General features: G+C 47.9%; 2 protein-coding genes across 2 annotated transcripts; one reads left to right on the top strand and one right to left on the bottom strand.

Annotated features, from left to right (window-relative positions):
• Positions 1-12: 12 nt before the first annotated feature.
• On the top strand, positions 13-5,960 carry LOC125539413 (uncharacterized). Its single transcript, XM_048702856.2, has 8 exons — positions 13-137; positions 224-418; positions 509-655; positions 736-1,348; positions 2,236-2,543; positions 2,928-3,162; positions 3,982-4,289; positions 5,822-5,960. The coding sequence occupies exons 1-8, from the start codon at positions 58-60 to the stop codon at positions 5,895-5,897; spliced, it is 1,962 nt and encodes a 653-aa protein (XP_048558813.2). The 5' UTR covers positions 13-57; the 3' UTR covers positions 5,898-5,960.
• A 13-nt stretch (positions 5,961-5,973) lies between these two features.
• On the bottom strand, positions 5,974-8,208 carry PME5 (Pectin lyase-like superfamily protein). The gene is made up of 5 exons (XM_048702857.2): positions 7,767-8,208; positions 7,469-7,658; positions 6,798-7,004; positions 6,472-6,710; positions 5,974-6,382 (listed from the first exon to the last, which is right to left on the bottom strand). The coding sequence occupies exons 1-5, from the start codon at positions 8,021-8,023 to the stop codon at positions 6,229-6,231; spliced, it is 1,047 nt and encodes a 348-aa protein (XP_048558814.1). The 5' UTR covers positions 8,024-8,208; the 3' UTR covers positions 5,974-6,228.
• Between the last annotated feature and the right edge of the window lie 6,300 nt (positions 8,209-14,508).

Here is a 14,508-nt window from a genome sequence, read left to right as displayed (position 1 = left end):
CATTCCAAATCCCCAAACCCCCCAACCGCCCGCCCCCCTCGACCCATCGCCGCCCCCATGGCCTCGACCGCCCCCTCCGCCCCCGCCGGCGACGACAAGCCCCCGGAGATCGCCCCGGGCAGCCCCGATCCCCACAGGTCGGGCCCTACCCACCCGCATTCCCCCCGAACATCTCGGGTTCCGGTACGAATCTGCGTAGCCCTAACGCCGGGTTCCTCCGCAGGAATATCGGGCCCTCTGCGCCGGTGACGTCGTCGGGCGATGGTGGTGCGTCGTTGGCGGGGACGACGGAGGATTTCTACCCGCTGCCGCTGTGGGCCTTGGAGGAGCGGGCGTGCAGCTCGTGCGCGTGCAAGAAGATGCTCCGCGAGAAGTGGGAGGCGGCGCGCGGCCTCGATCCCCCGGCATGTCCCCGAAGGTCAGAATCTGTCTAGCCTATCCACCTCTGAACCCTCGAGTTCCGCGGCGAATTCGGCGCGATCCTGACTGTAGCTAGCTCCCTCTGCAGTGACGACGGGGTACCATCGTCGTCGCCGTCGGCGCCGGTGCAGGGGCCGGGGACGGAGCTTCAGGACCCGCCGGCGCCCCCGGCAACATGGTGGTGCGACCCGTGCGAGCAGCACAAGAAGTCGTTGCGCGACTGGCGTCTCCGAAGGTCAGAATCTATCTATCCACGTCCAGATCCCTCGATTCCGCCGCGAATTCCCGTAGGCCTCACGCTAGCTCTCTCTGCAGGGAGGGCAAGCTCCCCCCGTCGCCCCCGCCGCCGCCGCCCCCGCCATCGGGGATGCCGTTCTACTTTGGGATACCATATCTTGGTAGCACTAAGTCGATACTGAAGCTGGGGCGGAGGCTGCAGGAGCAGGCGCGGCGCGGGAAGAAGCGGCCTCTCTCGGTGGCGGAGGAGAGGGGGTATCGCGAATGCGACGTGGGCAAGAGGGTGATGCGCCATAAGCAGGACGGGCCGCCCCGGGACACGGCCGGCATTGGCGCCGCGGCTAGGGTACGCGATGCGCTCACGAAGATGATGCCTGAGCCTGATAAGCGGAGGGGCGCGCGCCGCGTGGACTACTCGAAGCTGACGCCGCTCGTGGGGTCGCGGGAGCCCAGCTCCAGCGCCGCGGCTGGCGAAGACGTTTTGCACGACGAGGCGCTTCAAACCATCGAAGGACAGCCAGAGGGGCTCCATGGGGTCAGCCCCGCCCAGTGGTTTGCCCTACACGTCTCAACGGAGTTCATGCGGCTGCTGGACCCACAGGTGAGTTCTAGTGCCGCAGCTGGAGGCGATCTGGACGGGAGGCTGGATGAGGAGGCGATAGACACTTTGCTGAATGGGGAGGGCATGGAGGTATGTTGTTTTCTGGCATGTATTTCATGGCGATATGAAATATGCTGGGAAAGAGTTTTGATGATATGCAGCTTTGTCCCACCGATCAGGTATTTCTTGGCAGTCAGATTATATTGTATATAATGCACTGTGGTGAAATTCAACTTCTGAACTCGACTCAATCTTTTTCAGCGAAATGTCTTTGTGATATATCAAGAAGCACTTCCTTGCCATGTTCTTGCATATGACGAATTCATGATGTCCTTGTTAGATTCTAGATCACTTTGCTAACGTCGACGGCCATAAGAATAGTTCTCCGTACTGTATTTTAGGGGAAACTCTCTACTGTTTTAAGAAGGAATATTTCTCTGAATTTACATTGGCAGGATGTAAAAGATATCTTGTGATTCTGTATAGAGGGACTGCTACTTATCTGGCAGCAGCATAGTTTACTTGGCATCTCAACCAGATAGTTCCATTCTTGGCATTTCATTTGCCGAAATGAGTTTTTCTATTTCTAAACTGATGAAATGTGAACCCACTTTTGCAACATAGTGGATAACATGGCCTTTGTTTCTAGAATGAACAAAGTTTTGCCGAGCTGAGATCCATGTAATACATGCTTAATGCTCCCCCTCCCTCAATAATTACTTTTGCTTATCTATCCATTGGTATGTTTCTTTTTCTACAGTAACTGTGGATCAAAACACACTTGTGAGTAAAGAAAAATTTTCTTTACCCCAACCCCCATGTAAGTAGTATTTCTGTGCTTAGTTTTTTCTTTGCCTCATGTTGTGGATTTCTGTCGTCATTTTATTTACTTTCTTTATGAAATCCTATTTTTTCTGAACTATCTGAGTAAATAAACACTCCAGATGGGGCAATGACATATCCTGCAAACTTTGCAGGACATTGTCAAAACATCGATACCAAAAGCTTATTCCAGGGAGATTCTTTATGACTTAATAATGGAGTGTGTTGCACAATACCGAAAGTGTCTGTTAGATAACAGAGACAAGTTAGAGAAGGAAAAATACAAGAAGTGCCTGAAGCAGCTTGTACCCATGGTGAAACTTACTTTGGTTTATGATAAGGAGCCTGAGAATTTGTCCAAGATAATGAAACTCATGTACAAGGTCGGAGAATATGGTCCACCTCCCAGTGGTGTCATTCATGCTATATCTCCTCGTCTTTATCAGAGTACCATGGAGCAACTGTAAGTCCTTAAACTATGGCTTAATGCTAGGAATGATATCCTCTGTTTAATTTAGTTTTTTTTGTAATTCTTAACTTGAATTTAGTTGAATAATTATGTTCTGTGGGAAAAAAGGATGTGCCCATCAAATAGGAATGCCTTTCTTCGGTAGTACTGGATCTATAAATAAGGCCTTGTAGATAAAAAGCCCAAGTACAGTCTTGCAAGCATTCTTTTATCTTTTTCTACACAACTAGGATGCTTGCTGGTTTAAGTTTTCAACTGTATTTATTGCATGTGCATTTATGTGGAATTCCAAAACTCAAAATTTGATTTTACTAAGCGTTGATCTGTCGTTAGCATTTTTCTGTTCTTTTGAATTTATTGGTGTATAATTCTGGTCAGCGCCGCTGCTGGAGCAGTAGACATTTTGCACAATAAGGTGCCGCAAGTCATCAAAGCACAGACAGAGGGACTCCATGAGGGCTGCTCTGCCCAGAGGTGGGCCGGACAGGTCTCAACGAAGTTCATGCGGCTGCTGGACCCAGAGGTGGGTTCTGGTGCCGCAGCTGGAGGCGATCTGGACAGGAGGCTGGATGAGGACGCGATAGACAATTTGCTGAACATGGAGGGCATGCAGGTATGTTGTTTTCTTCTGCATTTTTCATGGCGATATGAAGTACACCGGGAGAGAGTTTTGATTATGTACAGCTTTGTCTCGCCGATCAGCTCTTTCTTCGGAGTTTATATTGTATATAAGTCACTGTGGTGAAATCCAACTTCTGAAGTCGACTCGATCTTCTTCAGGGAAATGTCTTTGCGATATATTGAGAAGCACTTCCTTGCCATGTTCTTTCATATGACGAATTCATGATGTCCTTGTTAGATTCTAGAACAGTTTGTTAACTGTCCGCTACATGAATAATTCTCCACTGTTTTAAGGAAAAGAATAGTTCTCCACTATTTTAAGAAGGAATATTTCTCTAAATTTACATTCGTAGGATGTAAAAGATGTCTTGTGATTCTGTACAGTGGGACTGCTACTTATCTGGGAGCAGCATAATTGACTTGGCATCTCAGCTAGATAGGTCCCTTCTTTTGGCAGTTCATATGCTAAAACAATAGAGTTTTTTTTTTACCAAACTGAAACGTAAACCCACTTTTGCAAGATAATGCACCCCCTCCCTCAATAATAACTTTTTCCTATCTATCCATTGGTATGTTTCCTTTATGCAATAACTGTGGATCAAAACACACTTATGAGCACAGGAAAAACTATATTTACCCCACTCCTCATGTAAGTAATATTTCTGTGTTTAGTTCTTACTCTGCCTCATGTTTTGGATTTCTATCATCATTTAATTTTTCTTCTGTATCAAGTCCTATTTTTTTTCGGAACTAGCCTCTGAGTAAATAAACACCCCAGATATGGCAATGACATATCCTACAAAATTTTTAGGACATTGTCAAGACATCGATACCAAAAGTTTATTCCAAGGAGATTCTTTATGAGCTCTTTAAGGAGTACGTTGGACAATACCCAAAGTGGCTGGAAGATAACAAGGACAAGTTAGATAAGGAAAACTATGACCAGTATGTGAAGCAGTTTGAGTCCATGGTGAACCTTACTACTGTTTATGATGACGAGCCTGGGAATTTCTCCATGATAATGAAACTCATGTACAAGATCGGAAAATATGGTCCACCTCCCAGTGGTGTCATTCATGCCGCATCTCCTCGTGTTTATGAGAGTACCATGCAGAAAGTGTAAGTCCTTAGCTATTTACTCTCATTGTCATTATATGTGACTCTGTCGATTGATTCTAAGTTTCTAACTATGGCTTAATGCGAGGAGGGATATCCTATGTATTTAATTTAGGTTTTATTTTTGTAATTGTTAACTTGAATTTAGTTGAGCAATTGTGTTTCTGTACGGAAAAAAAAATGTTCCCATCGACTATCAATGTCTTCCAGGCTAGTATTGGAAATGATATTTTTCTGGAACTTGTATGATCCACACCAAATTTAGCCTCTTGATAGTAATAACTATATAATTTTGGTCAGCAGCCTCCAATCTTACTTTTTGGAATGCAGGCTTTTTACCTGGATCTATAAATAAAGCCCTTGTATGTAGATAAAAAGCCCAACTACAAACAATCTTACTTGCAATACTGCATTTAACTGATGTGGCTTGGTTATAGTCAGGCTCTACCAAACTGAGGCTGGATTTTTTTTTCTGGAAATATTTGGCTGTACCAGCTTTCTTCTGCGACCTAAAAACCGCACACCATCCATTTTTATCGTGTTATAGAGATACTCCGTACTTGACATCGATTGCCCACTTGTTATTGTAAATTTATGATTAGTGTCCATCATATTTAGGGTGTAATGCACTTGTATCAAATTTGAGATATTAGGGCCCACTGATTTGAGTGTATATGTATTTTATAAGAATTTCTATCATATTTCTCTTCTGACATCCCGTTTGGTATTACAACTTTTGGAAACCACATATTTATTTCTAATTCAGGATGTATTAATAACTTGCAAGCATCTTTAGGATGTGATTTGGAAAAGAAGAGGAATAACAGATTACACACCCGAGTGGAGCAATCCTGTGTACCCACCCGAGTGGAATTAGTAAACAAGTCCCTAACTAACTAGATTCCACAGCACAACAACCTCAAACTAACATTAACATCTGTAGAATACCTATCATAATGCTTCTGCTGTCTTGCTGGGACTTTGGTGGGGGGAGCCTAACACAGCTCATAGGTCCATCAGAATCCACTTGAACAAATCTGTAATGCAAGCGATAGATCTTAATAGTGATGGTTCATGCCATGCATGGTGTTGAAGGCTGTCTTGTAGTTAAATCATTGCCTTGTTTAAATGGTTAGAATTAGAAAAACGGACACATAGCCTTCAATCGAAGTCTTCAAGATATGTACAGTGGGAATCAGGCAACTGAGTTAACAAAAGAGAAAATTCATTGGCTGTCGTTAGTAAGTCAACGGACGGTGCCTGCTATATAACTTGACATACTGAAATACACCGACATGCATGCTTACCAAGAAAAGGTATAAGATTTTAATTCCAAGGTTAAGTGTTATGTAACTGGATGAAGCATCAATGCTCTATTTGCTCGGTTGAGATGTAGTGTTTTACATCTTGGTACCTTATTAACCACATACGTATTTTTTTACAAACTACTCTGTATAATAGGTGTATGCGCTTTGCAAGTTGAGTGCACCTTTTGCAGTAGATTTGACTTCATAGGATCTCCTCTACCTTTGCAGGTCTACTGGGATGGTCGAGCTGCTGCAGAAATATGACAAATTGTTCTCTGTTGATACCAGTCCTTCTACCACATGAAGCAGCGTCGAGCTATATACACGCACCCTCGAAAGAGTTGCTGTCCTCTGCAAAGCATCATATGTAGGCAGGCGTATAACAAATTCATCCTTGCTGTTTAGTTTTGAAGATTACTACATGAACAATTTGGTCTGGTACAAGGCCAGCTGTGCCTGTGCTTTCGAATGACTACGTAGTAACTACACTGGGAAGTTTAAATCGATGAAAAACGAGTAACTATACTGTACTAGTAGTTCCTTTATATCTGTGCTACTCTTGTATGCTTGTGATGTATAGTATGAATGTACTATCTTGTCAGCTGAATCTGTGGTGCTGGAAACAGTCTGGTAGTTCAGACATCTGGTGTGAGCCAGTGGAATCCGTTGACGAAGCTCTTGCCAAGGAACGGGCGGGCGGTGAAGTAGTCGAGCTCCCGCGCCCACGGCACGCCGTGCACGGCGTCGGCGCCGGGCCCCCAGTTCTTATACATCCCGAAGAATGCCGTCCTGTATTATGGTAACAAGTGCTCAATTTATTTTATTCATGCTGTGTGTGTCTGAATATGTATGCAGCAGAGTAGTGGTGTAGTAGTTACATGCTCTTGTTGCTGTTGTGGTCCCAGTCGTCCCATCCGCCGGGCGCGATGACGTTGTCGAAGTATGTGTAGGCGTAGACGATGCGCGAGTACTGCCCCATGGCTCGCCCCGCGTAGAGCATCCCCGTGCCGGTCACCCGGCAGTTGACGAACGCGAAGCCGGTGCGCTCGCAGGGCCCCTGCCGCCCGTGCGCCGCCACCGACCCGAACCGCCGCGCCGTCGAGTGCAGCTCGCAGTCCTGCTCGTACGTGTTTTCTCAGCATGAGCTACCACGTACGTACTCAACGCAACACACATATGTAATGGTGAACGCAGCAGTACGCACCTTGTAGAGGGAGCGGCCGTTGCCGAAGATGAAGTCGATGGAGCCCTCGATGTAGCAGTCGCGGAAGTAGTGCCGGCCGGCGTCGTCGCACAGCGTGTCCTGCGCGCCGTAGAACCCGCACCCGAAGAAGAAGGCCTTGTCGCCGGAGATGCGGAACGCCACCGCCTGGCCCCCTTGCATGCCGGGCATCGGTGCTGGAGCCGTGTTCTGTCAAGCCATTAGATAGATAGAAACACAACGTCAGTCAGGTCGCACATCATGCCAACCTCACGAGTCACGAGCAGAGTGGCCTCGTATTTGCTCGGCCCAGGCTCCAGCCAGCCATCGTCCATCTCGCCGGCCGTAGCCAGACGAACCCGGGTGATTTGCCTGCTCCAAGCAAAACTCAAAACACAGCTATCATGCATATAGTACGAATTCAAAATCTCAAACGAACAGGGATGCACAGAGACAGACAGCAGCGCGCGTTTGCGAGATGTGCGGCTTGTGACCCTGAAGCTTTTGTCACTTTGTCTGCGCCCCTGCACGGCACAGTGCGCTGCCGCCTGCCGAGACGGTACGCATTGATGCATGCATGCAGCACAGGGACAGGGGGCGCGTAACCGCATCTGCTTGTGCCTTGTGACCCGTGTCACGTTTCGTACGTTCATGGACCACCGTCGGCGACTCACCTTGAAGCTGATGTTTTTGGCGGTGAAATAGTTAGAGAGAACGGTTACGGAGGCGGTGTTGTAGGTGCGGAGCTGCTGCCCGTCGGGGCCGCGGTCGCTCGCCTTGTCGTGCCACTCCACCACCGTCACGTCGCGCCCGGCGCCCTCCAGCGTGATGTACGGCTTCGACGCCGGCACCACCACCTTCTCTCTGCGCATGCATGCATAAACCAGTCTAGCTAGTCAGGAAAGAAAGCTCGGCACTGCACACACGAAGAATGATGACAAGCTAGGCGGCTACTCGAAAGCTAGAGCTTACATGTAGGTGCCGGCGTTGATCTGCATGATGACCCGCACGCTGTTGTTCACCGGCACCGAGTCCACGGCCTGCTGGATGGACAGGAAGTCGCCGGCGCCCGTCGCGTCCACCACCATCCTCCGCACGCCCACCGGCTGCCTGTACTGGTGGTGCCCGCGCCTCGCGCTCTCGCACGTCGTCGCCTGGCTGGCCAGCGGCGGCACGAGGCTCGCCAGCGTCGCCGCCAGCACCAGCACTTGCAGGAGCGGGCGAGCCATCTGAAGCGAGGACTCGGTGTGCTCTTGAGCAATCTATCTGTGTGCCTAGCTAGCTAGCTTGTTACTCTAGCTTTCACTCGCGGTGCTCTCTGTCTCTCACCTTCTTCACATGCATATACGCGGAATGTGTGGTGAGACCGTGAGAGCAACGCTAGCTAGGTAGGCTCTTTCCCACGGCAGAGAGGCTTGAAATATATAGAGGTGAGAGGGAGCTGGGCACGATGCGAGGAGCGAATAATGGAGGAGAGAGTCTGGAGTCCGGAGTGCACCAAAGTCCAAATGCTATAGCTTCCATGGAGCGGCCTGTTTTGGAAGTTGTGTTTTGGTCGGACGCCACCCAACGGTCATGCTTCCGCCTAGGTCTCGCCTGCTTTGCATGCTATGCTAGCTTAGCTATGAGCAACGGGCATTAGTACGTACGTACTCCCTCCCTCTAAACTGCTCATCAGCTGTGTGTTTTGCACGTCGAATGCTCGATTAGTACATATAGCAGTGCCAAACAGAAAACGCATGTATGCTTATGACGTGCGTGGCATTGGCATTTCAGCTTTTCCGGATCCCTAAGACGGAGGGAAGGGATGGTCCTGACTCCTGAACCGCTGATGTGCCGTGGGCCTCCCTGAAACGGTAGATTGGATGGAGACAAGAGCGTGTGCGTTGATATGAGCATCAAAGCCACCAACAGCAACATGCACGCACCGATTACTGCCCATTTCCTCGCTGTAGAGACTCAGGAAATGCCACCGCAAACTCACGGGATAGAACAGTGCACACAAACTTCTTCTTCCTTCCTTCCTAGTATCCGTTACAGGCTTACGGCCAAGGCACCGCTGCTAAATTAGTGCAAAGAAGTGCATGGAAGCTGAAACACTGCAATTCAAATAGGGCTGAACTAAGAGGCCGACCATTTGTTAGTCGACTGATTTTCTATTCCAGTCACCTTTTTTCTTCACCATCTGATTTATATCCGACGAGCGAGGAGGCCATCTTCTTCCACATGCAGACGTCTTTCTCCCTGTCCCTTGCCGGTTCACCGCCGCTTCGGCCATCCCTCTAAACCCGGCCCTTCTTCGTCGACGAAGAGCTCGCCCTCTTGACGCCCCCAGCACCCCACACCTGTCCACTGTTGCTTCGGCCATCACTCTAAACATGGTGTCCGCAACCCGCCGCGACCATCGTAAGCTAATGCTGCGCGTATGATTTTGATACGATCATACGATGCCATTTTTAAGCGCATAGATCAGAAAACTACTGTGATCCAACGATTCGTTTGAAGCGTCCTACTACAAAATTCGGACGTGAGGTGTCGTACGGGCAGCATGGCTCAACGGGAAAACTGGAGGAACGATGGAGGACGAGCGAGCGTACGACGCGCATGCATGCCCGCCGGCGCGCCCATGCCGCCATGCACGCACGCACACGCCGAGCTAAAGGAAGCCTCGCTTCGGGAGACGCGCGCGCGCGGCAGGGCAGGCCGAGCGTGCCCCGCTGCGAGCCGCAAAGCTGAGGCCCTTTTGCACGATCCGTCCATCCTCTTTGTCCCTTGAGTCTCGAGTCGAGTGATTAGCAGCTGATGAGGGATCGTGTACTGAAACCTTTTCATCGTTGGCATTTGTTCTCTTCTGGGCTAGGAGAACCTCCTTGGTCATTGCAATACTGCTAGTAGTAGTACTACTATAGGAGTACGACGGGAGGTCTGCCTGAGTACCGAGGGTCCGAGGCCCACATGGCATGGTGCTGTCAAAAAGCAGGACCGCGCCTTGCTATTCAGAATAAACTTTTGGGTTGGGATCCATGCGTCTCGATAGATCACTTTTACCTTTGCACAGTGCAGTTCAGAGACGTGACTGAAAGCTGTAGCCTTGGATCGGCGAACCCATACCGATCCATGTACGCGGTACGCTCGTGCGTGCATCCTCCGGCCGGCTGATCTCCGTTCAACTAGCATGTGTGTGAACCAGAGAATGAGAGACGCGAGCAACTATTTGCTCAGAAACGAATGCTACGCAGCAGACAGACTGACGGAGCAATGCCAAGCATGCAAGTCTGGTACCGACGCCCGAACAGCTAGAAACCATCGCAAGACTGTGGGAACGCACCACCCAGACCGCTCCATTTCTCTGCGCCGTACTTGCTGGGCGCGGTGACCACGCATTCGCCGTGCACCACCATGCCAGCGCATTGCGGCCGGAGGCGGCGGGCCAGGCGCAACGGTCACTTTTGCGCGCGCTCGAGGCGGCATGGCGGCGACGCGACGTGGGATGTCGTCGCGCGCATGCATGCGGTCGAGGCGAGAGAGGGATGGAGCGGGAGCGGGCATGTGTGTGGCCTACCGCCGCGAGTCACACGGCCTGTGGCGCGCGCGCTTGCCCGTGGTTTTGTTTGTACACTAGTGGAGAGGCCACTTGCGTAGCGTAGCACCGGGAGGAAAGGTGACGGTTTTGAAACGTTTGAAGGTGTCGGGCGGGCGGCATGGATGGATGCTATGCTAGCTCGGCGAGAATGACAGGTCGGTCACGGGGAGCACATCGGAGCTCGATCTCTCTCTGAGACAGACAAATTCGTAGGGAGGGCGGGGGCACGGCGTCCGGTTCCACTTTTCCGTTGACCCCACCACCGTAGCAAATCATGTTTTGCTTTAATCGCCCCTGGCGCAGGCGAATTGAGTGCACATACGTACGCGTGGTCGATGCCTCGAGTGACTTGCTGACCGCGGGGGTTAATAGGCGTCGCACTCGCACGCTGTAGGTCCGTTGCCGTATTTCAGGTTATTAGTTGACGCTTAAAAGTGGCACGATCATAAAGATTGGCTTGAGCTCAAGACGAGGTTGAATTGAAGATTGACGCTCACCGTTTGATAACCCTCTTTGAGATGGTCAAAATTGATATAAATATGGCCCAAAACGATCCTTGGACGCGAAACTTGCGACGAATTCAAAGGAGTATGTGTTTGACAACATGTATTAGATTGCTCAGGATCGTTCTCGAGATGACTTAAAATGAAAAAAGTGCTCAACATGAAACTTATTGGTCCCATCGAGACGACGAGAGGGCGAAAATTCGTAGGGCACCAAGGTGCAGGGGCACCCACATGCCTACTCCTTTCCGGGCGTTCGATTATTTTAATATTCATAAACTTGTCTAGCACTAGCCCTTTAATAATTTAATTAGTGTACACTCGGGTCCATTCACGCATGCTTTTGACGGGTTTTGCCAGAGTTTCATGTGCCATCCATCCTGCCTCGCATGCTTTTTCTATTTCATATCTTAATTTCAATCTACAATATCTTTTGAACTGAAAGTCAAAATTAACTTCTGTTTGCATATTCGTGTTCATCGCGACGATAACTTTCGAAGAAGACTAATCTTGGATATGTTTTGACAACTTTCTTTAGAAAAGAAACCTAAGTTGCCAGTATTAAAACTTGATACTCGTAAAGTTCATATGTTTTTAGGGTTTAGGGTCTAGCTTCTTAGTTTTAGTTTTTGAAACTTGCTAAATTTATAAGTTTTAGTAGTTGAAACTTACCAGACCGCCCGATTTTGCTTGCAATCAGGGAAGTCGTTAGATTCATCATGAGAGTACAGTAAGTTTTAAGTTAATCACTGAAACTTACGATTTTGTATCTGAAAGTTGTAGTTTCCTGGGTCGCTTGAATCAAGTTTCGGAGCTAAAACTTTAAGCAATTTTTGTCGGCCGTAGGTACTAAAGTTGTGATTTGTCAGCCTATCGTACTAAGTTTCAGAAGTTAAAACTTAACAATTTTTTTAAAAGTCATCAATTATTCAAAATGAATCTTATTTTAAAACCCTCGTCGCAAAAAACACGAATATGCAAATGAAATATAAATTGGAATTTTGATTTAAAGGATATAATAGATTCAAGCTTGAATGTCAAAATAAATAGCATGGGATGTAGGATGGGTGGACCTGCCAAAAGTTGCATGCATGGATCCCATCTATAATAATTAAAGGCTGCAAATCAACCTGTGGTTGAGTTGGTTAGGTGAACAGTGGTATCCCCAACCCACCAGGGTTCAAATCCTGGTGATCGCATTATTCCTGGATTTATTTCAGGATTTCCGGCGATGCGCTTTCAGACGAGGCGCCTACGGCTCATAGGGATAGGGTATGCGTGTGTGCGTTCGTAGAGGTGAGTGTATGCGCGTGTATATGAGCGCTTGTGTCTGTACTGATGCTCAAAAAAAAAGATAATTAAAGGCTGAAGCTCATGCAACCAAACTAGTTTTCAAATCACGAGGCAGTCGGACGCACGCGGCAAACCCGTGCCCTCCAGACCTACGTGCTACAAATTCTCTTCCGTCAAGATGAGCAATTTTACTTTTTGGGTCATCTCATCCAAAGTAGTATGCAACCTATCTATGAAGCCAAAGAAAAGCCAGAAACATAAGCTATAGAAATCAGTTCGGATGTTCTGACCAAATGTCTAACTTGCACAAGATTCCTTGGCTTCGGCCCGATATTTAGTTGGAATGTCCAACCCAATGTCTGACCAAATGTTCGACGCAATATCCGACCTTATCAGAGAACAAGGGTTTTCTATCCAAGTCAGGCTAGGTTTTTGACTTGTTGGACGAAATGTTAAATCATTTTCTTATACAGGAAATCCATCCGCATATACCTTTATTTTTTGATCTTCCTCGTTTTCTTCTTCCCGCTCTTTGTTGTTTTTCTTGTTATCGTAAAGTGAACCTTGGGACCCTAATGGCGAACAGGTCAACCTAGGGCAACTCATAGCCGCTGCACTCCCTAATGGGGTCCCTCTCGGGCGTGTAGGGTTTCAGATCTCTAAAAAATCACGCCGACGTGTCTTTCGAATTGCACTCCTGGCGAGTCTACTCTGGCGACGTGTTTTGCGTACCATGCGCGACACCGAGGGTACACACGACGTGTTTGTGTGCGAACAAGAGCTTGAACTGCTTAAGCACCAAGCCTCTCGACAAACATATGTCGTCCTTTAGTCTTGTAGTCTTGGTTTGCAAGTTTTTGCAGACACAGAGCATATCTATCCCACACCAATCCCATTCCCCATCCTTTAATACCCCTATTTTTGAGAGATTAAATTATTATACATCTAGCCCATTCCTTAAAACTTAATCCACAAAAATTCTTATTTTGCAAATTCATCCAAACTGTTTGCATACAAACTCCATTCCAACATATATTTTCACAATATATCAATTCGAAGCTTCATAACTCAAATGTGTAAAATTTAAATACAATGACATATTTAATGTTTTCAAACTTAACCATTCAACTTTAAACACAACATGCGGTCAAAATGAACTAATAATCCAAAAAAAACATGATAGAATCATAAGACTCAAGTGCTATGAAGTTACTAATGGTGCTCGGCAAGATCTTCAAGGAGTTGGTTGTGAGTTTCTCAGTTCTCGATTCTTCCGTGTGCTAGAAGGAATGCTTGGATTCTATTTGAGTGACATTCCGCCTCCATCATGACACCATTGCAGAAAACTCAAGTTCTAGGGGTCCTATGTCTCATCCTCAGTGATCATATTGTGCAAGATAACACATGTGCGTGGCACCTCCGTAACAACAATGTGCACGAGGGGGGGAAAGCCTCGGTCTCTTTCTCTGTTGAATTCCTGAAGAGGTACGAACTAGAGCTGATCCAATGCATGTAACTACAAGGTGATGACAAGGGGAAACAAACCCTATTCTCTGACATCAAGGCGAGTGCCGAGCAGACTGTTAAAATCATTCATTGGGATGCACCTCCTGTTGGCTGGTGGAAACTTAACACGGATGTGTCATTTAGGAGCACTGATGGACAAGCGTGTGCCAATTGGGTTGTCAGAGACCAGTTTGGCGTAATGGCTCTGTCGGGCTGTCGGCGCCTCACACCTTGTGCAGGTGCCGAGGAGGCAGAGGTTCTGGCCGTAAAGTATGGCCTGCAGGAGCTAGCCTCTAAATTCATAGGCAAAATCTTAGTGGAGACTGACTGTGCTTCTAGTGAAGCTCGAGTCATCGAACAAATCAGCCTTGCACCATGCCATTTCTGACATTAAGCTTGTCATGTAGAACATCAAGGAGACCGCAACCTCAGTGATTAGAAGAACCTGCAATAGTGTGGCACACGAGTTGGCGGCCTACGCCCGAGTGCATGGCGACTATAGCATGCTTGCTAATGTTCCTATTGAGATCTTTCCCCTGGTTGCCAGGGATTGCAATAGCCGTTTGACCAGGTTGTAAGCCTAGGTGCTTTCGTAAGGAAACAAGATAACACATGTTGTCATGACTTGTCACAGTCTTTGAGGCTTCCAATACTCAGCAGGGCCACATATAATTGTAAAGCATTTTTGAAGTACACCAAAAGTTATCTCAACAACCTTTCTAGCAGATTCTTGGCATGATAAAAGTTAGATATCTTGTTTCCTTGAGAATGTTGTATTGCCTTCAAAATGTGGCTCATGGGGTATAGATACCATCTGTGAGGTAGTACC

Source organism: Triticum urartu, chromosome 2A (assembly GCF_056163025.1).
Source record: "Triticum urartu cultivar PI428250 chromosome 2A, HENAU_Tu73, whole genome shotgun sequence".
NCBI lineage: Eukaryota > Viridiplantae > Streptophyta > Magnoliopsida > Poales > Poaceae > Triticum > Triticum urartu.
This window is presented reverse-complemented; position numbering and strand designations above follow the sequence as displayed.